This window comes from Mesoplodon densirostris, chromosome 2 (genome assembly GCF_025265405.1).
Source record: "Mesoplodon densirostris isolate mMesDen1 chromosome 2, mMesDen1 primary haplotype, whole genome shotgun sequence".
Classification (NCBI taxonomy): Eukaryota; Metazoa; Chordata; class Mammalia; order Artiodactyla; family Ziphiidae; genus Mesoplodon; species Mesoplodon densirostris.
In genome coordinates, this window is record NC_082662.1 from 60,095,642 (window position 1) to 60,121,287 (window position 25,646).

Sequence of the window (25,646 nt, forward strand, 5' to 3'; positions counted from 1 at the left end):
TCCAGCAAAGAGAGCAACAGTGCTTTAATGAAACTTCTTTCAAATCTGTGAACACGTTAGCTATGAAGTAAATGCTTTTATTCTTTCCGCAGAACAGATTTCCAAACAATGATCACAGTGTTTAGGTTAATAAGATGCTGGACAGATGAGCAGTCAAAGAATGTTATAAAACAACAATCCCATCAACTATATATCAAATGCAAATTTACTGAGACATCAAGAGAATGTATGTTTATAGTTACATGGCTATAAACAAGACATTATTACAGTAATCAAGTCCATAAAACTAGGGAAAAAAAGCCATATAACAAAAAGGCCTTTCATAAGCTATTAAATGAGCACACACAACAGACAAACCAATTCTATATTTGAAGCAGCATATAGCACCAACATGTTGGCAGGACCAGTAGAGGGGTGGTAGGCTGCTGGATGGAACAGGGGGATCTCAGCCATCATCTACTTCAAGCCCCGTTTTATAGATGGTGAAAATGGAGGCCCAGAGAGATGGAGTGCCTTGTTCAAAGTCACACAACACAGGGACACAGGATTGGCTAGACAATGAAAGATCCAGGCCACCCAGCTCTAGGTAAGTGTTCTATTTTAACATACAGATAATTCTACTTGATTCAATGTATTTTTTTCCTATTCACAGATCTACCATAAAAAGTCAATACAAGTCCTAACACACTCTGGTATTATGTTTATTGAGAAAGGACTGACATGTACTGTGATTTACTTCTTGGGACTATATAGCTGTTAAAATTTGGAGTAGTCACTCAGATGACACTCTCTTAGGTGCAAACTGACTGAGAAGAAGGAATCTGAAGGGAAAGTTTGGCACATCCTGCACTACCTAAACTAACTTATGCCTCAAAATTACTAAATTGTTGGTATAATTTTTTTTTTCTGATAGTTGAAAGATTAGTAAAGCACAAAGGTAGTCCCAATACAGAGAAAGCAAATCAGTTCTTTCCTTTAAAGGGTAAGTATGGCACTTTTCATTTTAATAATAAGGTAAAGAAATGTAAAAACCTGATTCTTATTTAGAAAAAAACCTATAGCTTGTGAACCACCTGGTATAGAAAGTGTTTCTCTATTTAAAAAAAAAGTGTTTCTGTAAAATACTTTGGAGTCATGAACTTCTGTCTAGCATATCTTGCCATGGTCCTGAGGCCTCAATTGGACAGATTTATGATGCACTAATGAAGATATAAGAATGGAAAAAGAGATCACTGTTAACAGAAGCAGCATTAAAGACAAAGTATAGTGAACATATTTAAATAGCTTCATAGATATGAAGGCAAGAAGTTGCATGCACATAAGTGATTAGGTGTGTCATTATAGTGGTAGTTGGAAAAAATAACACACACTGGACATTTGTCTGTCATTATCAAAAACCAGTTGCTGTCGAATAGTTAAACTGTGGCTTTACAAGTAGAATAAAGCCTGATAAATAAAAGTGACTTCTGCATATCATATATATGTATACATATATTATATTTTTCTCATATAGATGTCTAGTTATAAGTAAATCAACATTTGGCTACAATTTTTCTCCCCCTTGGGTCCAGCATCAAAGGATTTGATATCACTTTTCTTAAACATACCCTACACCTGGTTAGGAAGTTACATGATTTTCATACTCGTAGCCTTTACGATATCTGGCCAGCAAAAATAAAAAATGAAATCTCCTGGGACATCAAGTCCATTCCTTAGCACTACAGGCATGTTAACAAATATATAGCAAACCATATTTGTTTTCTGTTAGGTAAAAGAACATGTTTTAGTACTAAAGAATAAACTATGCTTGCTACCAAAAATGTGTATATAGCAGTATAATAAAAGTAATTTCATGAAAATATTTTGTAACAAGCTACATTATAAATATTTAAAGAAACATGGTAAAAATCAGAGTGAAAATAAGATTAGTGTTCTGAAACTATCAGTAGAAAAATATACTTATAAAAAAAAGAATGTCTCATTAGGTGAAGCTGTAAATGTAAAGTTGTCTTATTAATGTACATTTCAAATATCACCTTTTGAAAGGAAAAACCGTTCTCTCTCCAACAGGTGCCTATAATTTACTTGGAAACTGGGTGTTTTGCAGAACTAAGCGTAGATGACAAGAGGGTAACAGCGGTGGAGTGATTTCCACATGGTCCTGGAAGAGTGAGGGCCGTTCACAATGCTGAACAGGCAGGTGACTTGGAGAAATACGGAATATATTTGAGCAGTTTGGAAAAAAACAGTACTGCATTTGTTCACTCACAATTAGCATAATAGTCAAAGCTCAGACATTAGATTTTAAAAGGGGCTTGCACTGCAGGGCAAGACTGAACAGAACTAGGGAAAACCGTTGTAAATAATTCCTTCTTGGGGAGGAATCCTTTTTGAGAATATTTTAAATCGTTCATTAGTAGTTGTTTTTAATGAACTGAAGCTGAATTAAAATATCAAAGGTCTAGTGTATGGTTTGGGCCCATAAATAAGCATTTAAAAAGACCCTCTCTTCCTCTTTGATAAAGTTAAGGTACCCTCTGGCCACAGGAGATGCCTTCTTTTGGCATCCCCACTGGAAATTCTGAGGATGTGTGGCAGCACCATCATGCCCAGAGGAAAATCAAGGAGCCCAACACCCAGCTGCTGGAACCGTGGGCCCAGGTAGCGAACCACTGGATCCCAGCCTCTCTCAGATGGTGCGAGGACAAGCTAGGGATGACGATGACGCTGCAGATATCTGAAAAGAGCTTAAGGAAGTAAGTGTCTGATACCTCTACGTTCTTTCTGTATGTATGTTTCTTCTCCATGATGATCTGCCCACTTGGGGCTGGGAGGTGAACGTTACCTCTGAGCACATGTTCTGGCGGCAGAGGAAAGATAGAGGGGAGGCAGAGAAAGTGAACTAAATCACCAAGCTGGGCCAAGGAGAGCAGCTGTTTTTCACGCATTCCTGCTCCTCTCTCGGCCCGGCTCACGGCTGCTCTGTCTCCCTCCCATCGTTAGAGTGGAAATTTCGGAGGTGTCTACCCTGCTCCAGAGAACGTGAGCCCCGGGGCACAGCTGCCCAGGGTACTCCCCAAGGGCCTCCTCCCCTTTTCTAGACACAGGATCACTGAAGCCCGAAAGCCCTTGGTGAATTAATACTCATATCATAAAAGGGCTTTTAGTTCAGTTTTTAAATTTTAATTGGCACAATTTAGTGTAGCCTAAGAGGTCAGCAAGATTTCAAGAGGAGAGAGATGACTTCATTACAATGAATGCAGTCTTTAGGGTGTTCTTTACTTTTTGTACAATAACTGTAAGAAAAGAATTTAATTCTACCCACACACAGCTCAAGATAAAGGTATAACTTCTTCTGGAGTTGAACTGATGGTCTGGAGAGACAGACATTTTATTTTAATAGGGAAATAAGCTTTGAGATGTGTATATACAAACACACATATATACACAAAACACTCTTCACCCACCTATACTGTACAGATTGGCGTAACCCTATCAAGAACATACTATGATAGAAAGGCTTTAGGACAAGTTATTCTTGGCATTTTAATCGAGACGAGTCCTTAGGTAATTTAGGTCTTAATGGATCATTCACATATTTGTTTTTTTAAAAGGCCAGACCAACTTTCCTTCAGCAGTAACCCAATATGACACCAGAGTTAACAAATGGAAAACAAGATTGTTATTCTGTATTAATTCATTAAAGGGCATTTTAGAGAAAGGACAACTCGGAAAACAAAGACTTCAGAGTCCATGATTCCAAGTTAGTTAAGAACATTTTAGTTATTAGCAGTGGTTACCAAATAAGCTGAAGGTCAATCTTTTCAAGGAGCTGCTCATCATTTGCTTTGTTGAGAAGAGGGGAGGAACCACTTCACTACTCCTCTATAAGATGATGCAGGTCTTTTTATCCTTGAAAGGGTTTTCTGAAGTTGGTATTCCCATCAGCAGAGGGTCATTCCTTGCATGCTCCTCGCAGTAGGACATGAGGTCCGCTGATGCCTTTGAAACCTGGTGTGCAGACAGACCAAAGCAAACAAAGAAAATATTTACAGGCTACAACTAGAGATGATCATACTAAGAGAAGTAAGTCAGACACATACCGTATGATATCACTTATATGTGGAATCTAAAATATGGCACAAATGAGCCTATCTACAAAACAAACAGACTCATAGACATAGAGAACAGACTTGTGGTTGTCAAGGGGGAGGGGGGGAGGGAGAGGGATGGACTGCCAGTTTGGGGTTGGTAGATGCAAACTACTATATAGGTTGGATAAACAACAAGGTCCTACTGTATAGCACAGGGGACTATATTCAGTATCCTGTGATAAACCATAATGGAAAAGAATATATAAAAAAAGAATGTCTATATGTGTATAACTGAGTCATTTTGCTGTAGAGCAGAGATTGGCACAAAACTGTAAATCAACTATGCTTCAATAAAAAAAAATTAAAAAAAAAGAAAATATTCACAAACTCGATAGGTATTTGAATGCTAACCCACTGGGTGGAAGACTGTTGGAGAACAGGATAACCGAAGTATCACTCCCAGATTATTTGTTACTTAAAGAGGGAAAATGTACTTCTAAATGGAGAAATCTGGCAGATAAGGCCTTCCTTAACCAAGTGATCAAACTGACATCAGATGTCTCTTGGAGTGAGTGCAGAAGACTCGTCACCAGCCAGCTAGTATTTCTGTCCAAACTTTTAGCCTGAATTTGATCGTCAGCAAACAATCCCATCTAAAGTGAGGGCCATTCTGAAAAGTGAGTGGCCTGGAATCTTCGAAATTGGACTATGTGTTAGATACTATTAGCAGCTGATTTGAATGTAATCATTGTACTGTGGTTATGTAGAAGAATGCCCTTATACTTAGGAGACAGACGGTGAAGTATTAGGGGTGATGCGTCACGATGTTTGCAAATAACTTTCAACAAATTTAAAGAAAAAATTATGTCAGTTTTGTGAGTGTGTGTGTGTAGAGACAGAGAGAAACCAAGTGGGGTAAAATGCTAATAATTGGTGAATCTTGGTAAACGGTATATGGGTGTTTGTTGTTACAACTCTTCCACAGGTTTGAAATTTCTCAAAATAAAAAGTTGGGGGGGGAGGGAAAAAGAAAAGTGTCTGTGATTCAAAGGAAGGTTGTATCTTAGTTTCTATCCAATAACCAATCGATTAGAATGAAGAACAGAGTTAAAGAACCGAATTATGTGCTTGGAGCCAAAACTCAGAATAGAGCCAAATTCTAGTAGAGCTTCAAGATTTACTGTTAAAGATTGGGCTTGGAGGAATAAAAAGAGGGACAAAGCCAGCATGGGAAGATGTAGTACCTTACTTTGGCATGAGTTAAAAATGGAAATACCACACCCTGTTCAGAAGTCTGGGTGGGAGACCCGTTAGAATAATCAGATCAGTGTCCTCAGGCCAGGGGCACAGGCAGCCTCCTGTTTTGAAGACAGGTGACTATCTCTAGGCCCAGAGGAATTTATCAGGTGACTGCTTCAGTATCTAGGAAACGGCCATTACAACATTCCAAGGCACTCACCGCCTAGCTCTCTCTGAGGGTCTGGAGGAAAAAGACTTCAAAGTCAGGTGACCCAACAAATGCCTTCTGGTTTCCTCCAGATCTCAACTAAGGCTGATACTTACCCGGGGTTGCAGACTGTGGTTGTCAAAGTCCGCACACACTGAAAAACCCACCTTCTCCTAAAAAGGACACCTGGGTGTTGTTGACTTATGCAAGGCCACCTTGGCTGCACTGATAACTCTAGAACACTTCATGCATTCCAGAGGGGTGACGAGGGTGTTTATAAAGTCCACCTGGAAGCCCTGTCCCGAGGGAGAGCACAATAACAGAGGGCTCGACCATGTGCGCTCAGGGAAGGCAGGTCCTCAGGAAATCCTGTCACGGGCTTCAGGTTTTCTGTCCACACAGAGAGCCTCACTCAGACACTGGCTCGCCAGTGCTACGTTGAAATGAAAGTTAAGATTTGGAGACTCTCAGCCGGCTCGGGGAACATCCTGGCACCTGGCCCAATTACATGGCATCCACCTTCTCAGAAATGTGGCCCAGCCTTGGGAGGGCAGAGGGAGCCGGTCAGAAAACACGTCTGACCCACTCAAGGCTCTTACCTTTATTCTTTCGATGGAGGCTTCCATTCTCAACTGCTGCACAGTCCTTCTTGCCTGGGCGATGTTGTTGGTGCTGGCTGTCTTGCTCGACATCTTCAGTTACGGTTTCACCTGAAATCTGAAGAGAACTTTTTTTTCAAAGGTGAAGAACAGTCATCTTTAAGTTGCTTAGACATTCATAATGCTTTGAGGGGAAAAGGATGCATTCCCGGTCACCACAGCCTCTTGGAGGCTGCTACCACAAAGCCCCTCAGCAATGGGAGTGGCGGCCTCAGTTTCTAAGCTTGTAATCCTTTTGAGCACCTTCATGAATCTTTCGTCTGCAGAAACCCAGTACTAGTAGTTTAATCCATGCGCCCCATATACAGCATAAAGTAGCGTTTTCTAAGGGGAAACAAACACACACAGACATCTGTGGTAGTTACCAGGCCTCCAGCCAACGTGGGCCACGCACCACGTGCAGGTTAACATTACTGCCCTGTACGTTAATAGAAGGTTTGATTTCATTTCGTTTTGGCTCTCTTACCCAACTATTACACCGATACAAATCCTGGCAACAGAAAAGGGCAGAAGAGAGTGCTTCTGGAGAACTCTGCACAAAGGGTGCATTTTTAGGTGCTATCAAGATTTGCAGTCGTTTGGAGAAAGTTAGGCAGATAAGGAAGCCTTTATTCAAGAAGAAGTGGGAACCTTTCAGCTGAAAGACTCTCGATGACAGATCCACAGCAAAAGTCACATGGGATACAGCCTCAAGCCTGAAATATTTAATGGAATTACATCAGCACCTCCCCCCTGCCCCACCCCTTTGACCTCTCTGGCTTCATCCTGGTGGCCAGGGCACTGGCCAATCCCACACCCCCATCACATGTTCGTGGGCCTGCCCTCTGCCTCTCTCTCTCCTGGTGAAAAGCAAAGGAAACATCCCGTACCTTGAGCTTCGACCGGTCTAGTTGCCCAATGGCATAGTCCAAGGGGAAGGCAGGCTGGGGAAAAGCACTGCCTGGTGCCCCTGCCATATATGGCTAAGTTCTCTCTCGGCATGGCGGCACTGGAAGACATCGCAGAGCTGGCGGCCCTGGCAGTTTTATGAGTCAGAGCAGGTGGACAGTAGGTGCGCCTCGCCGGCGCTATGCAAGGGCTCAGCAAAGTCTGAGGGCACCGTGGCGCCAGCAGCAAACACTGGCTGACTCAACCTTCTGGAGGGGCTGCAGGTGCACAAGGCATATCTGCCATAAAGGCTTACACTAGACAAGGCTGCCGAAAACAGCAACCCACAGCTCCTGCGGTGTCCCCCGGAGTTCTACTGCACTCAGAATGCTTCCGATGGCTGAGTTCAAGGACTTGGGTAGAGCTTGTACCTTCTGCAGTCAGAGGCAGCTTTGGGTCAAATGCCCAAATAAAACTGTGCTTTTAACTGCGTGCAGAACTTTGAAATCCAGCCTAATCAGCAAGCTTCATGTTCCTGGTTTGGACCCTACCTCTTCCAGTTACTTAACCTCTGTGAGCCCATGTTTTCTCATTTGTTTTTGAGCATTCAATTCACTGGTGCACATGCAGTGTTTTGCATGGGACCCAGGCACTCCGTACACAGCAGCTGCTGTTGTATTTATCCTTGGGGGCCACACCCAGCACAATGAATGGGAATCCTCTGTGTACCTATCTGCCTCCCCCTGGTCAATGGGCCTCCAAGCGTTTTGACCGACTGGTCTGGGTGGGCTATGGGCATGGGCCCCAGGCAACTCTGCTGCACTCTGGTGTCAGGGCAGAATAGAATGGCTGGAAACAGCCCACTGAGGATTCCCCTAGCATAAGGGAGCCCAAGCTGTGCAGGAAACTGGGAGGAGCCCGTCCTTGTGGGGCAGGGCACGCTGGCCTTGCCTTGGGCGACCCGGTTACAACACACTTCCTGACAAGCTGCCTCCTCCTCAGATTCCGCACTCATCCTGCCCCACCCAAAGGAGAGGCTGAGGGTCTCCTCCCGGTGACTTTGCACACACCCAGCAGTCTGGCCCAGCCCTTCTGTGCTCCCAGCAAGCACCTGTTAACAGAGCCTTTGAAATGGGTCTAAGGCAGCAGGCAGCCTTTCTGCGAATAGTTTGAAGTGCCCTGGTTCACAGCGCGCTGGTCCTCGTTTTATTCCCTGTAGCACGTTAAACTGGGCTCCCCTGCCAGCTGGCGCCGGTTCTGAGGATTGGCCCCTAGCCTTCAGAATGCGAACGTGACACCCTTTCTGAGTGGCCTGTGGTTTCCAGGCTGCACCCTTAGGACTTTGTAAATGTTCCCTTTGCAGGAAAATAACGCCAAGCAGTCTCTTCTTCTCAACCTCTAGGGCATGAAGTTTCCAAGGCCTGTGCAAGTTTTCCTGTGACTGCAGAACATTTCACACACGTATCAGGACTGGGTCAGCCATGGCTCCTCCCACCCGCACAGCTGTAAGCAAATAGTCCACAATTTGGCTTTTAGTTATAAAATGCTTGGGTAGGTCCTCCTAAAATTGGTGAGAAACTTTGCATCTGGTACACAGACGACTCACTTCCTGACTGTATTATAGTCACAATTATAAACAGCCAGCGGTTCACAGTTCATGCTTGCCAGCTTGGGGCTCTTACAGCTTTCCCCACTTCTGACATCTGTGTTCTCACCTGCTCCTTCACAGAGAGCCCTCTCCCTATCCCTCAGATAGCTTCCTGCTCCCTTCTGCTGGGGATTCCTCTAGAAGAAGTTGTACACTGGGCCACTGGTAAAGAACATAATTTCTTGGGCTTCCCTGGTGGCACAGTGGTTGAGAATCTGCCTGCCAATGCAGGGGACACGGGTTCGAGCCCTGGTCTGGGAAGATCCCACATGCCGCGGAGCAACTGGGCCCGTGAACCACAACTACTGAGCCTGCTCATCTGGAGCCTGTGCTCCGCAACAAGAGAAGTCACGATAGTGAGAGGCCCGCGCACCGCGATGAAGAGTGGCCCCCGCTTGCCCCAACTGGAGAAGGCCCTCGCGCAGAAACGAAGACCCAACACAGCCAAAAATAAAAAACAAACAAAAAAACCCATAATTTCTTATGATAACATGCTTCCAATGGAGAAGTCAAATCAAAATTATGTCGTTTTAACCTAAGGAACCTCTTCAAGGAACTCGGTGGGCTGAGCTGCCTCACGTGTACGAAAGCAGGGTCACGGATGCTTGACGTCTGAGCGGTGGGTGGTGTTTACAGGAGCAGGAGGTCTTGCTGAGGACGTCCTCCCCACTTGCAGCTGTTCTGCATTGCCTCAACAGCTGGGCTGGGGCAGAACCAGACCGAGAGGCTGGGACAAAAACATCTCTGAGCCTCTCTGCACCCTCAAGGGGTGTCTTTGGTCTTCCCTCAATGCACGGATGTCTGGCTGTTTGTTTGTGCTACTACTTGGATAAAAAACTTGTGTTATTCGTACTCCAAAAATAGCTTCCAAGACAAACAGCACCCGATGTATAGGACCTTAGAGTGCACACATACTTTCATCTGCATTCGTCTGTGAAGCCTCACTCTCAGCCTGAAAGGTATATTACTTTTTCATCCTTGTTTTATAGATGAGGCAACCAAAATTAGAAAAACTTGCTCCAAGTTAATCCAGCTCACAGCCTTGAACTAGCTTTTAAGCCTCTCCACCCCAGAAGCCACACTTCCTATTGTATCAAGGAAAGGATGCAATTCCAATTTATTTGATTTGCAAACACTCCGGACATCACTGAACAGTCTACGATGTGGTTCTCATCAAGGGCGACCTTGAAACTCCATGACCTGGAGTTGTGGCCTTGCTGATGGCTTCACGTTTGTGCAACACCCCTTCTGGTGCAGAAGGCATCTGCTTGTCTGTCTAGTGCCCTGGAAGACAGGTCTCCCCTCTCATATCCATAAGCTAAGTGAGAATGTTCTCGCTGTGGCTATTAGGCAAGGACTGAGGTCAACTTCTGGAGTCACTGGATAACCCACCCAGAAGGGCCCAGGCCTGTGCCTGCCTGTGCAGACACACAGGTTTGATAAAACTCTGGCTATTGCTTCTGCAGCCTTGTTTCCACTTTTACATGTGGCTGAGAGATTTGAATAAACCTAAGTAGTATTTAGCTATTCAAATACTTTGCATTGGTTTTAATGCTATTATTCATCTGAATTCTCAGCTTCCTAGAAATTCCTAGGAACAAGATGTCACATTAGGGAAATGTGGGCATTTTAATCTTTGTCTAGAGGGGCCTGAAGCAGGGAGAGGAGGGTGGGGATGGAAAATGTGTCACAGAGCACACTCTGGGGGGAAGGCACCAGGAAGCCCCAGGATCTGAATCACAAGTCATCATGGCCTGGCCAGTAACTGAATCACTGGAGCGAAGCCAACTTTCTGAGCAAACACACCCCTTGTGGCTGTAATAAAAGAGCAGGCTGCAAAAAAAAAAAAAAAAAAGACAGCAGGCTACCACTTACCCTCTGATCCTGCCTTCAATTAGCAATGTCTTACCCCAGCTCTCTGCCTGCTCCTCATGTGCTAAAGGGGACAGCAGTCTATCTCACAGGCTTGTTGGGAGGACAAACAGGAGCACCTGGACTGGTGCACCCGGTACACACCGATGTGTAACCAGTGCTGGGCCCCCAGGTTTGTTAATACGATGGAAACCACGTGTTCAGTGGGAAGGAAAACATTCAGACAGTAAAAGAAGAGTTTCAAGGTAATGTGATCAGGTTGCAACATCTACTGATAGGGTCTTGGCAGGAGTTCAGGGAGTGGACAGTCAGGCCCCTAAGAACTGGTTTTCTATTCTCATGAACACTTATTATTTTCTCTCAGAGCCTGCAGGCTGAATCCAGACTGCAGATGTGTTCAGTTGGGTCCCACAGAGGGTTAACTAAATTGTGTGTGTGTGTGTGTGTGTGTGTGTGTGTGTGTGTGTGAGAGAGAGAGAGAGAGAGAGAGAGAGAGAGAGAGAGAGAGAGAGAGATGGAGGGAGGGAGGGAGGGGGAGGGGGGAAAGAGAGAGAGAGAGAGAGAGAGAGAGGGAGGGAGGGAGGGAGAGAATGTGTGTGTGTTTTAATTGTCAACACTTGAAAAATGAAGAGATTTCACCTTAAAAAGAAAAATTTCTGGAAAAATCAGAAAATCTTACACAAGTGGGCTGGATCTGAGCAGAGGCACACCTGCCAGGCCCTCTATTTGAACTTGTGGCACAGGCTTTACCCTGTGCCTCGGATATTTAGTTCCTGGGCCATGCTCAAGGATTAGGCCAGGGGACTTGGACTCATCCCTGCCCCTGCCCCTTCCTACCTTTGGCGCCCTGCGCGGGGCCTGTAGCCTATCTAAGCCTCAACTTTCTCATGGGAAAAATGGGGATAATAATACTTTTCTATCTCAAAGGACTGTTAAGGCATCAGATGAAATAAGCATGTGAGTGTAGTAAACACAGAGGACACTCCTGCTGAGCACTTGGTAGCTGCATCCCCTGATCACAGCCCGTGGGAAGCCCTCTGAGCACCCACAGGCCCTGACGTTTTCCTCCCTCCTGGGGTGGGAAAGTAAACTACCTCTCCGGGTGTTATCAGCTGAATTGTATCCCCCCAGAATTCACAAGGTGTAGTCCTAACCCCCACCCCAAACAAAGCTCACAGGCAATGAGGCCAAGGGTAGTTGAACCTGTGACTGGCTGGCTGCATGTCCTGCCCTGCTCCTGTCCAGTTCCGAGAACACAGAGCGCAAGGAACAAGTTGCTGGCCTAGGGGGATGGAAAATAAGACGGACAGATGAGGAAGGGCTGCACAGAACGGTGGAAGACGTGCTTTGGGGTAGGGAAGAGACAACGAAGTGACAGTGATGTTCCTTTCTAAGAGAAGTATGTGTAGGCTCAGAATCAGCAGAGCGAGAAAGAAAGAGAACAGTTCTCTCTCAAAACCTCAACAGAGCTCTTCCTCTAAGAGCAGATGATTTTAAACTTGCTAACTCTTTGAAGTCTTTGTCTGCTATCTTTGATTAGTAGATTTTACCTGCCATCCAGGGCACATGTCATTGAGTAATGATGATGGTGATGAAGATGTTATTGCTGTTGTTATGATGATAAAATTTAAAAAACTACCACCGCTTACTGAGTACTTAGTATGTGCCAGGTAAGTAAATTCCAAGAATCATTTCATTTCATCTTCTTAGAGATGAATTCTTTCATCATTTCTGCTTTATAGATGAAGCACAGAGAGGTTAAAAAATCTTGCCGAAGATCACACTGATTTACGTAGCAGAGCTGGGACTCAGGGCCACCTGACTCTCAAGGTCATCCTCTCCATCGCCACTCTACTGCAGACCCCTGAACATCAAAGACACAAGGAAGCAATCGGGAGAAAGCAAGGCCAAGCGTCAGCCAGAAGCACTGGACAAAGAGGACAAGGCCTCCCTTTAGGGCCTGTTGCTCCTTCAGATAGGTGGTTTCCATGGCAATGAGGGTAGAAGTGGGGAGTTCAATGGCCTTGAGAGAAGATCTAAGCGAAGGAGAACTGGTTGCTCTTATGTAAAAGAAGGACTGCCCCAGATTCCAGGCAGGACTACTGCTAAAGACGCAGGATGGTCCCATCAACCTCCTGTGCCCTAGCAAAGCTGGCAGGGAGCCATGAGAATGAGACAATCCTGGGTAATAAATCCAGAGGAGAGAGCTGCATAGCCTGAGCAGCTGGTTCCTAAATTCACTGTGTATCTAGAACACCTAGGGCATTTGTTAGAGAAAATCTGATTCATTATATCTGATGCAGAGCCCGAGAATCTGTATGTACAAGCTTTCTAAAGGATTCCGATATAGGTCCTCCTGAGAAACACCAGTGATGATTATTAGAGTCTCTGCCTCTTGGTTCGACCCATGTTTATTTCTGCCTGGGTCTTAGAACAGGTCAGTTTAAAAGAATGCCACTTCCTACCTATGCTTAACTTTTCAAAGCTCTGAACAAGTCTTGGAAAATTCTAACTCCTTCTAATGACCTTAACCTACAGGATTAACCCTCCTTCAGTTTGAAACAGTTCTTAGCATTTAACATACTTTGTAACTCAAGTCTAAATCTGTTTTCCTAACAGCTACTTCCTTTTGGAAAGTGCCTCCTCCCTGGCTTCCGAGACGCCAGACCATCATGTTCTTGCCTGTCTAATGCTATTCCTTTCTACAGCTCTTGTTCCTTCTTCTGAGTTTGGTTTTCTCAGGGGCCCAGTCCTGGAGGGCTGGTGTAGCAAGGTGAACAAGAGCCTTTAGAGTCAGATACATTCGAATCCTGGCTCATCACGGACTACCCCACGTTGTTTCACTTCTCTGACCTTCAGTTCCCTCATCTGTAAAATGGGAAGGGATAATAATAGTACCTACCTAACAGGGTCGTACCAGGAGGATATGAGAGAACATACGTAAATTACTCAGCACCTGCCTGACCTGCAGTGGTCCTCAGTGACGGTAGATGCCTTACCCATAAGGACTTTAGCTAAGACCAACACACTTCGCGTGCATACAGCCCTGACCCTTTACCTTAATTCCAATGTCTAAATAAAAAAGCCTATTTCAATTTACACTCGAATGCTGCACCGCTGCTTCAAACACAACACACCTAAAACCCGATGCAACACAGCCGCCTGCCCCCAATCTTTCTCATGTCCCTTTCTCAATGAGTGACACCACCGTTGTCCTGGCACAAGGCATCCTTTTGCATTAGCCCGCCTTCCAATTCCTAAAATCAAGCTTTGTCCAATAGAAATGTGAGCCACATATGTGAGGTTAGATTTTCTAGTAGCCACATGAAAAAAATTAAAAAGTGAAATTAATATATTTTATTTAGCCCAATATGACCAAAATTAAAATGTAAATCAATGTTAAAAAATCGAGATATTTTATTCTTTTTGGTACTAAATCTTTGAAGCTCAGCGTGCATTTTGCACTTACAGCACATCTTGATTTGGATGAGCCACATTTCAAGTGCTCAGCAGTCACAGCGGCCTTATTGAACAGTGTAACCTTAGACTCTGGCACTTTCTAAATTCTTTTGATTCCTACTTTGACAAACCCCGCATTTAAATTTTTCCCCATTTTCTGGTCTTGGCTCCCAGCACCTCAAGTTAGGGCTATTGCAACAGCTTCATAACCACTTATGTCCCTTATTTTCCTCCAGTCTAATCTATCCTGACGAGCATATGCTCAGATAAAGTACCATTTTCAGTTTATTTCTCTCTGGCTCAAAAAAGTTCCAGGGATTCGCCAGGAACTCCAGAAAAAGTCCAAAGGGCTCAGCTTTGCAGTCAAGATCCTCCCTAGTATTCTGGCCCCATAATAAAAATCCTAATCATAAAAGCAGCTTATTGCTACATAGAGCTTACACCAGACACCAGCCTATGTGCCAATCACTGTCAATACATTATCCTACTGAATCCTCACAATCACCCTGTGAGAAATTCTATGTATTTTCCTCCCCATTTTATAAATGAAGAAACTGAGGCACAGAGGGGTTTAATATGTACCTAGCGTCAAACAGCTAGCAAGCTGCTTGGCTGGGATTTGAGCCCAGGCAGTCTGACTCCAGGGTCCCAGCTGGAACCTTGCCTGCTGTAGCCCCAGGGGGCTGTCACCCCATCCTCTGGCTTTGTGGGCTGCGTTTCCAAGTCCCATCTGCAAATCTCCACCCAAGTTCTCAGCCTGCTTCTCTTGGCCAGTTTAAATTCTCTCTTCTTTTAGGCTAGTTCACATTTTTAACTCTTCCAGGAAGGGCTCCCTAACTATCAATACTTTTGCTTACAGTGACTAATTCCCCTTACGAATTCTTGCTATATGCTTGAAGCTCAGGGGTTGCAAGGACCCCTAAGGGATGGCCCATGCATGAGATGGAGAGGCAGGGGGAGATGTGAATGAAGCCCCTAAAATTGCATGCAAAATTCGGTTGTGTGCCTATGTTTATTTTTTCTGAAGTGAGGATTTATAGCTATCATCAAGCTCTCAAAAAGGGTCCATGACACCATTTATTTATTTCAATGCTTAACTGTATGTTATTTAATGCTTATTGTTATGTAACTGACTTTGTGTGTGAAAATCGTCTTCCCACTAAACTGTGGGAAGTTTAGCTCAATAATAACAGTATAGCAAGTACATTTATTCATTACTTACTATGTGCCAGCTACTATGTCAAGTACTCTCTACAGATAATACTTCACTTAATACTGCCTGCAACTATAAGAGGTTGCATTTATTATACCTAGTGAGACTGAAGCTCAGGAAGGTTAAATAATTTGCCAAGATCAGACAGCTAGAAAGTGGTAGAAACAGGATTTGAACCCAGAACTCTCCTACTTCAAAGCCACGCCCTTAACCAGGCAGGTGCATTTTCCATGCCATCTTCTCTCTCATATTGACTAATGCAGAGAATGGGGCCTCAATAAATACCTGGGTTAGGTTAAGACACTCAATATAGCAACCAATACAACACATCAGCCAGTGTGAACCTATCACCCTGGGGTGTTAATGTGTACAGTGTTTGTCTTCTTAGAAACAGGATACAGCTTGCTGCTCCTTCCCCCATGTACCCTGCAAAATACTGCCTGTTCCAAGCCAAAGGTTATGCTTCACAGCTCTGAGGAGCTGGGCTGGAGTCCCTGGGACTCTGATGCACCTGATCAGGGCCAGTTTCTGGGACTGTGAACATTTAGCTCCGGCGTGGGCTGGCCACTTGCATGCTGCCCAGGTTCTGAAGGCAATGCTGCTCTGCACCCCCATACTGTGCCCCAAACAGGTTCACAGCCAGTGGAGGCAGGCCGAGGGAGCAGCTCTCTGACATGCACTGCAGAGGTGCAGGGTCCAGCGGCCCCAACCACGTATGCCGAGCAAGGGTCCAGCCATGCAGAGGCACGTGTTTACCATCAAGACTGAGAGTGACCTTTACAAACAAGTTTTACTCTCTACCTAGCATAGTGAGACTGGCTGAGAAATGATTTGCTCATATCTGCGTGGCTGGCTGAGGACAGCTGCATGTCCCATTTGTTTATTCATGAATGAATAAATAAATGAATGTATGAATTCCACAACTATTTAATACTGAAGACAAAGGCTGACACCAACAGAGTGCTTTTCCTGTGCCAGGCACTGTGTTCAGGGCTTTATGTAAAGTTATTTTACTTACTCTTTACAGCATCTCCGAAAAAGAAATTACTATTATTTCATTAACTAGTTTTGAAAAGAATATATGTGCATAGTCAAAATTTTAAACAGTCGAAAAGTGTAGGCAACAAAAACTAGCTGTCCTTCTAGTCTAGACTTCCCAAGGTAATCACTGTTACCAGTTTCTCGTGCTTCCTTCTGAAGACATCACACATACACAAACGTGATTACCCACATACCTGTTCCAAAAAATACAAATGGGAGCACCTCATGCATTGCTCTGTACCCTGTTTTTTTATTTGAACTATATATTTGGGGGTTTTGGTGAAGGTGGTATCATTAACCCATCTTCCAGATGAGGAAACTGAAGCTCTCCAGGGCTGAAATCAATCCTGGTGTTCCTAGCCATCACTACACACATTGCATCTGTCTGCAGGTTCTACAGGAGAAGCTTGCTGGGGCTGGAGAGAGGAAGTAGGAATGATCAGAGAAGCAGAAGACTGAATTCCTGCCTTCAAAGGGCTCACTGATTTGGGGAGCAAACGATGCTATATGACGCGAGGAATTCCCCTGGAACAGTGCTTCTCTATCTCTGAGTCTCTCAGTCAGTAGGTCTGGGCTGGGGGGAGAACTTGCATTTGTGCGAAGTTTCCGGTGAGGCTGACGTTGCTGGTGTGGTGTGGAGCCCGCTTGTGGAGGAGCAGAGATGTAGGGGTTCCCATCTGGAGTCGTCCCCACCCTCTGGCTCCTTCCCTGCACAGATACTGAGCACCTTGGGGTGCAAGGAAACGGTCTCTGGGCTAAGTTCTCATGTCGTTTGGAAATCATTCTCTCACTTCATATAGCATCGTTTGGTTCCAAAAGACACAGGGACTTTGCCTTGAGGAAGTGATTCCTGGCAAGGGACACAGGACCAATCTAAGGAAGGAGGCAGAACATTCCGAATGCCCATTCATCTCTTACCTGTGGTTATGTGGTTGATGGTCCTTTTGATACCCAAACTCAGAAAACAGGTGCCTTCTCTCCCATCTATGTGACAGCTGGAGTCCTCCCCATCAGCCTTCCTGAGGGATCTGCCTTGCACCCCCTCTACCTCCCCTAGCTGAGCAGGGCTGGACGCTGTCTGCAATGAGATCCCTTACCCGGGCTGTTGTCCCCAGCATAGCCATTCTACCCTCATTCCTGGTGGGCTGACAAAGCAGCAGAACAGAGATATTTAGGATTCTGGTCATAAAGGCCTAGCATCTCCCTGACTTTGAGCAGAGGACATGCTTTCTAATCCTGCTAAGCAGAGAGAAGCTCACCTACATGCCCAGAGCGAATTAAGACAAACAACCGAACACCTAATGGGAGAGCTGAAAGTGAGGCAACAGGTAAACGCTGTTACATCCATTTTAGATTAAGAAGCAACTAGGTAGTCATCTTCCTGCTTTGAACAGCACAGCTGCTTGAAGGCATAGGAGTGGGGGGTTTGAGAGAGAGAGAGGCTGAGAAGGACTGAGACGTGTGTGTGCAGCACACTGACATTTACAGTCACCAGCTGGGCTGGGCATGGCCGACAAACAATGAATGTGGGCTGTTACACTGGTGATTAAAGGGCTTGTGATTCCAACAAGATGGACTAAGTCCTGAATATGAATAAGGAATAGCAGTGGGCCAATAAGGCATGCCAAGTGCAAGCATTAGGAGCTTAGAGAAGACAGAGTCAGTGAGGGCTTGAGCAAGCAGACATGCACGAAGGATACAGTTCTTAAATGGATCAATCCCTTAAGGATACGAACTGGATGGGTGGTGGCAAAGGAGTGGGGAGAATTTAGAACGGTTATTGAGGGGAGCAGTAGAGAGTGGATGAAAGCTGAATCTCTTATGTGAAAATGGGAGCCACTGAAGGTTTTTGACCAGAATGACAGGCATAGGGAGTGTTATCAGAAAAACAATCCAACAACCTTTTGTAGGATGGAACAGAAGTGGGGGACAGAGAGAGACAAGTGGAGTATTTACATGGAAGGTCTAGAGGGCAGGCAACACGGTATAGGTCATATTTACGATCAGATGGAACTGGGTTCAAATCTGGGCTGTGCCACTTCGTGTGTATGTGGAATGAGCCACTTAGCCTCACTGAACCCCGAGGCGCTCTATCTGTAAAATGGGGTAACAAGAGTGCCTACCTCACAGGACTGTGATTAATGATTAAATGGGATCATATAGAAAAGAGCCTGGCACACAGAAACCACCCACTGTTATCTATCAGCATCATTACTGCCATTAGGAGTTAGAGCATAATAAGGTTTCAAACATATGGAGGCAATTGAAATGTAAAGAAAAAGCTGGATGCAAGAGATAGGAAATGTAAGAATGAACAAGACTTCTTTCTTTGGGCTGGATGGGGATCAACAGCCCGGAAATGGTGGCTGAGCGCTAGACTTTGGAGGGAGAGCATGAAGAAAAGAGCAGGGCGCACCCTTGGGCCTTCCCCGTGTGTCGGGGGACAATAACGGCAGCTTCAAAGGAGCAGAGGAGGGGCAGGGCGACACCATCGCAAAAGCCAGGGGAAGAGAGGCAGAAAGGGCACGTTAATGCTGCACGTTAACGTGCTGCACGTGCACGTTAATGCACGTTAATGTTTAGTCAGTTATAAATACGTTTAGTTAAAATATATCCAAAAAACACATTGGAAGAGTCCACAATGTAGCTATAGATAGGCGGTGAGCATTCTAGGGGATTTTTAGTGTCTTTATGCACTCCTGCAGTGTGTACGTTTTTATTTATTTTTTTGCTCTTAATAGCTAATACTTGTACAGCACTTACACTTGCCAAGCATTGTTCTAAGAGCTTTACAGATATTAACTTACTTCATCCTCAAAACAACACTATGAGGTGGTTACTATTGTTTTTCCTAGTTTAGGATTAAAGGAACTGAGGGAGGCAGACGCTTAGAACACAGCCAAGGTCAGAGCAAAGGTAAGTGCAGGAGCCAGCACTGCGATCCCGGCAGCCTGGCTCCAGAGTCTGTGCTCTCAGCCACAAGTGATGCTTTTATGATTTAAAAAAAAAAAAAATCCCAGTAATTGTTATTCACAAAACCAGGAGGAGGGGCAGTTATTAGTCACTTTACAGGGATAAAGGGAGGAGAGAGCAAGCATAGCTCATGGAACTTGGGGATGGGGGGGGCCCTGAGTGAGCGGTTTCCACAGTGTGAAGGGAAGGGAGGTCGAAGGTTAAGGGACCAAGAGAGAAGCACTGATTCAGGAATGGTGAGCGCAGGGGATTATTAGAGAAACGTGGCTGAAAGCCTTCTAATAGGTGAGGAAAAAGGGAAACCAATTACCGATGCACCAACAACATGGGCGGATCCCTTAGACATCATGCTGAGCGAAGGAAGCCAGTCACAGAAGAGTGCATACTAACTCCATTTTCTGACAGTTCAAGGCAAGACTAATCTATGGTGCCAAACGAGAAGGGTATCTGAGAGTGGGTGAGGAGGTAGATGAAGCAAGACTGGCTATGAAATTTGTTGCTGATTTGTTGAAGCTCGGCGGCACGTACACGGAGTGCATCCTACTTTTGTGTATGTTTGAAAACTTCAAGGATAAAAGGTTAAGAGTAAAATTCTATGATCCTAAACACTTCATAATCTATAACATGATAATGACCAACACCATAAGATGAGCTCTGTCATGAAAGAGTGGAAGATACGTTAATTATTATCTACTGTTTCCTCTCCCAGATCACCATCTAGCAAGTATGTCCAATGTCCACAGTACGGAGGAAGTAATTTAATTGCCTTTTTAGGAGGCACAGAGGGGATTAAAACAGCCATGATCTGGGCCCTCTGCCCACTGTACGTGCCACTCAGGCCCTGAGTCACAGGTGCCAAAGTTTAACTTGCCAGGAAGCTTCGCACCCTCCTTGCATTCACTGACCAAAAAAAAAAAAAAAAAAAAAAAAGACCCGACTCTGGTCCCAATACCCATAACTTGTACATGCTACCGACTACATAATAGGATACTTAATTTTTCTTTCTTTCTTCATCTCACCTTCTCCCGTGAAACGATAGCCAGGGAATATGCCCAACCTCCTTTCCAACACGTCCGGACTTGATAACTGCATTGGGGAAAAGCAGTGTCTATCGAATTCCTGGAATGACCAGCAAGATGAACTTTCCATGCTGGCCCTCACAGGTAAAGTACCTGTTTGTTTTGAGACTCATGGAACCTAAAAGTTCATATATTTTCAAAGGGAAAGAACTGAAGATCCAAGGGGTCCCCAAGGAAGCTTCCTGTAGTTCTAACTCATTCTCTATGTAAAAGGATTAGAGCTCTCCCTTCCAAAGCAATTTGTTGATTCCCTCCTTTTCCAAAAAAAAATGTTACTTGAGGGAAAACATGGACTAGGAAACCAAGCCAAGTCATTTAAGGTCCAAACCTCATCAGCAACATCAATGCAATTTAAATAATTTGGCACCCAAAAGGCACACTTCTACTGCAGCTCACTGAGTTCTGTAAAATTTCAGAATATCTCTGTTCACCTTAACAGGTGATATGAAATTCCTCAGAAATATGAATTAATTCAAATCCATTAACATTTTTCTTTCAATGAGATACAGAACTTTTGAGAAAGAGGGCTGAATCAAGCAAAAGATATATCATGACAGAATGACACCCAAGACCACTGGAAAGAGGACATCAATTTAAATACACAGCATGTTACTACCAACAACTTGCTTCTTCAGGTTTGTTCTCTTAAACACAAGAATTTCACAAAACAGGATCATCAGATGGAATGCAGTGGGAAAGGATGCTGCCTGTAAGCCCAGATAAAGAATTTCTATGGCCACTCTCAGCCCCAGATTTTCCAGGCCAGAACTATTTCAAATATTCTGCTTCTCTTGGTGTACTAGTAACTTACCAGACCACACGTCCCAAGGGCTGGCTTTACGACTACAGCCATCATACTTCTCACAAATATTTTGCATCTACTTCACCCACCAGAGTCCTTCTTTAAGTCTAATCCTCTCTCTGATGGTTGGCCCTTGAGGCCAGCCACCCCATATTACACCGTTCTCTACTTCTTCCATATACAATACACACAAAATAAATACGTACTGATTTGGTTTGTTACGAGACACATGGATAGCCCTGGCAGGAAGCAATGGCTTTGTGATTTTTCCTTTTCCTAATTCAGCAAACAGAAGGCGCAATACATTCCTGGGGCTGGACACACAGCAGGAACTCAATAAATACTTTCTCCAATAAAATTATGACACAGGGATCTGTGGCAGTATTTTAGATGAGTGATGATAAGGGCCTGAACCCAATGTATAAAACTCAGAATTTCTGAAACAAATGGGGATCATGTCACATGACAAAAGGATTCCTTCAGGTAATACTTTCCCAGATGCGTTATCTCCGGATGAAGAGGTCAAGTCAGAGAAACTCACTGTATTAGCTCTGTTTCTGATTATATATCAATGAGGAACCATAACAAACATCTCTGAAGTATAACATCTTACACAACTCCTTCTTATGTCTTAAGCACAGTTTTACTTGAGTTTCCAAAATGAACACTAGGGCATATACTTTCCTCATTCCTGTACTTATGAAAGTGAGGGTGACATAGATGTTGGTTTTAGGCTACCTGCTACCCTTGGTTTCAAAAGCAGCTCCTTATCTGGACTCTGACCTCGGTGGCACTTTTCCCCTTATATTAAGGACGAATATAGGAAAGTACAGTTGTGATGCTGCAAGCTCTGGAAAGAAAGAACTACCCCCAGATGCCTCCATTGCTTAAGTCTGCTTCTGCAGGCCAGGTGCTTACCATGGAGGGAAGGGGGCTGCTTCCCGAGGGTAATTCATCTTATGAGTGGCAGTGGGAGTAACATACACCTTCCAGCAAATGCTAATACCAATATGACAATATTAGTGCCTGTTATTTATTCAGGTATTTAACTGTAAAGTTAAACTTTTCTAACACTTAAGGAGTCCAGGGACTAAATTCCTGGGAGAAATCATAAGAAATCAGCATTTAGTTGTCTGTGACCAAATACGAGTTTCAGAAGGTTGAAGCAGATTCTATCAAAAGTTTGTCCTTGGGGTATTTTCAGAAGCACATGAGATTCTTTGGAACAATTTTATGTATAATATAAGTCAAAATAAATGATGTGTTTATATTACATGTAGAAATTACATGGAGACTGATTTTAGTAGGTTGAAAAAATAAACATATCCAAGTCTTATAAACAGCCATTACCTGTCAGTGTCAACATTTATAAATGAACTGACCCAGTGATCACATGATCACGGGATGCTTGTGCCTCCATTTATAAATGAAAACCATCTCCAGCTAAATTCTGGGGAAACATACCTAAGTGTCACATACAGATGCTGCCATATGTTTGTATGTCACTTCTGCCTTGACCCAATGTCGAAATCTGGTATTCTATTTCCAATGGGGTAAGTCTGGTATCCCAATAATGCCCCCAAGATGGAAATTTATGAAGTGCTTTCTCATATACCATCTATATCAGATGGGGTCAACTAAATACTTAATTTCATTTTAATTTCTACTTATGGACTTGGGTGAACCTCTTGAATTTAGCATGCAAATGTATGTGGTCAATAGGTAAGATATTTTTGCAGATAACCGGAAAAGTATCAGAATCCTTTGCCTCACAAGACTCTTATTTCTCAGTAGCCTATCAGGTGCTTCCCTTCTTAATATTTAGTGTAACATTCACTTTTCGTAATTCCATATACTTCTTAAATAGAGGAAAGTATTGGTTTTTCCTCTCTGAGACACAACCCGTTTAATGACATTTTCTTAGACGCAGATTATACCTGCACTTTACAGGTAGCGTGGAGTGAAACACAGAAACCACAAAGTGACTTGACGTTGAACTCCTAACCAGGTTGCTTTCAGAATCACCTGGGCAGTTCTTTCAGTGCGCCCAGGTCTGAAGTTCACCCCCAAACCTCCAGAATCAGAACATCAGGGTAAGTCCTGGGAAAAGTACATTCTGAAAAAGTTCCGGGTGATCTGGATGTACATTTGGGTAAAAGAGCCGCAGAGACTAGAATACATCAGGGCTGTTCAGCTCGACACCTGGGACTCCCTGACTCATCCGCCAAACTGGTGGCCAGTCATTTGCCCTCTCTGGGTCTCAGCTTCCTCATCCTTAGCAAAGGACAGCAATGTACACGCTCTGCACCTCTTCTTTGCTTCTCTCTGAGTGGTCCTCTCTTTCCTGCTCTTTAGAATTACTCAGATCATTGGTTTAAGCACTTAATATTTATATATTGTCATAATGATCACGGCAGGGACAAAGTCACTAAAGTAAACCGTGTAGGGACACAAACAGGTGAATCTAGTGCCCTGAAAGAATTACGCACATGGGAGGGGTGCGTGTGGCCAGCACAGAGCTGCTTCTGAAGCCCCAGAAGACTTTATAAGTGGGGATCAGCCCAAATAGGGGAGGGATGGGCAGGGGAGCTTTCCTTACCAAGTGGGTTCTGAAGCAAGCAAGCATATGGGAGAGAAAATATTGTTCATGGATGTTTTAAAATAAAGCCAGGCTCACAAATACAGTAAGCTTTTTTAGCTAGAATGTTCTGGGAAGGGCTATCAGAGTGAACTGAAATTTCTGGGTGAGTTACCATGTGCAAGGGCACGCTGTTGCCAATTTTCAGAGATAACAGCACAATATGCACATAACCCTGAACATTACTGATGGTTAAGAAGGCACTTCCGTGAAATGTCATGATTCCAGATAAAGCTGAAGAACTCTTGGAACAAGTCCATTTTTTGACACTGACACTGCTGGGCTGTCCCAGCCTCCTGACTCTGCCCTCGGTCTCTGAGCCCCGATCCTCCCCTGGGCACGTCTGCATGCCTCCGACTGTGCCGCTCTGTCTCCCGGGCTGACATCTTTCCCTCTCCAAGTCCTCCAAGCTCAGCTGTCCTTGAAGACTTCGCCTGCGTGCTTATTTTTCCTCTCACTGTCCTCCCTCCTTCCATCTCCCTCCAAGGGCTTGCAGAGGATTCTTTCTTTTTTTTTAAGTAATTAATTAATTTATTTATTTTTGGCTGCGTTGGGTCTTCGTTGCTGCTCGCAGGCTTTCTCTAGTTGTGGCAAGTGGGGGCTACTCTTCATTGCAGTGGCTTCTCTTGTTGCGGAGCACGCGCTCTACACGTGCGGGCTAGTTGTAGCTCGCGGGCTCTAGAGCGCGGGCTCAGTAGTTGTGGCGCACGGGCTTAGCTGCTCCGCGGCATGTGGGATCCTCCTGGACCAGGGCTCGAACTCGTGTCCCCTGCGTTGGCAGGCAGATTCTTAACCACTGCGCCACCAGGGAAGCCCCTTACAGAGGATTCTTACATCTGTGTCTGGTCCCGGAGCTGTCTGCAGGACCCCCTCATCCACCTAGCCTGCCTGCTCCTTAAACTTGTCAGAAGCCAGGCTCCCCTTCTTCTTCTCCCCGGGGGCCCTTCTCTGGACTTGGCTTCTCAATCTCTCTGCTAAGAAAGCAACCTTTATTACGGTTACCTAGATTCAAAACGTTAGTTCTGTTTCTGAGACCACCCCCTTGCTCCCTGACATCCAAAGAGGTGACCAGTCCTACAGGTTCTGTTTTCCTATCCACACCTTCCTGTCTGGTGCCCCTGCCATCAACCTCTTATTAAGGCCCTCCCTCGATATGTGTTTGGAGATGACTACAACCGCCTCGCTTTTCTTGGTTTCCCTGAGCTCTCCCCCAACAGCTGTCAACTTGTCAGACTGCTGGCCATGGACCAGCAATCCTAGATAATGGCAAAAGCTAATGAAACATACGAGCGCGCCTGCTCTGCTGGAGGGTGGCTGTGTACGAGGAGCTCAGAGCACTACCACTAACTCAGCCTCCCTTCTCTCTGCCCAGTGGCAGCCCCTAAGGCGACTCTGCAGATTCCCAGGGCTCTCTGAAACCACTGCTCAGAGACATCAAAGATACCACAGCCAAATACATCTTCCTAAAATTCAACTCTAATCTTATGATGCCCCTCAAAAATCATCAACTGGGGCTTCCCTGGTGGCGCAGTGGTTGAGAGTCTGCCTGCCGATGCAGGGGACACGGGTTCGTGCCCCGGTCCGGGAAGATCCCACATGCTGCGGAGTGGCTGGGCCCGTAAGCCATGGCCGCTGAGCCTGCACGTCCGGAGCCTGTGCTCCGCAAAGGGAGAGGCCACAACAGTGAGAGGCCCACATACTGCAAAAAAAAAAAAAAAAATCATCAACTGGATGGGGGGAGGGAATACAAAATATAGCAATAGTCACTTGGGCAGAACATTTACATATTGCCATTCTAGTCCTATATCCGCCAAAAGACATGCATTAGAATGTTCATAGCAGCCCGCAGATGGA

At 44.8% G+C, this 25,646-nt stretch overlaps 1 protein-coding gene across 3 annotated transcripts in view; it reads right to left on the reverse strand.

Moving 5' to 3' along the window:
* Positions 1–25,646, reverse strand: part of GNG12 (G protein subunit gamma 12) — a 125,130-nt gene continuing 99,484 nt past the window's right edge. For all 3 annotated transcript variants that reach the window (XM_060089941.1, XM_060089942.1, XM_060089943.1), the window contains exons 3-4: positions 6,141–6,258; positions 1–4,011 (exon numbers count right to left, since the gene is read on the reverse strand). In XM_060089941.1, the coding sequence (XP_059945924.1) occupies positions 3,886–4,011; positions 6,141–6,233 (219 nt within the window). In that variant the 5' untranslated portion in view covers positions 6,234–6,258 and the 3' untranslated portion in view covers positions 1–3,885. The remainder of the gene's footprint in view (positions 4,012–6,140; positions 6,259–25,646) is intronic.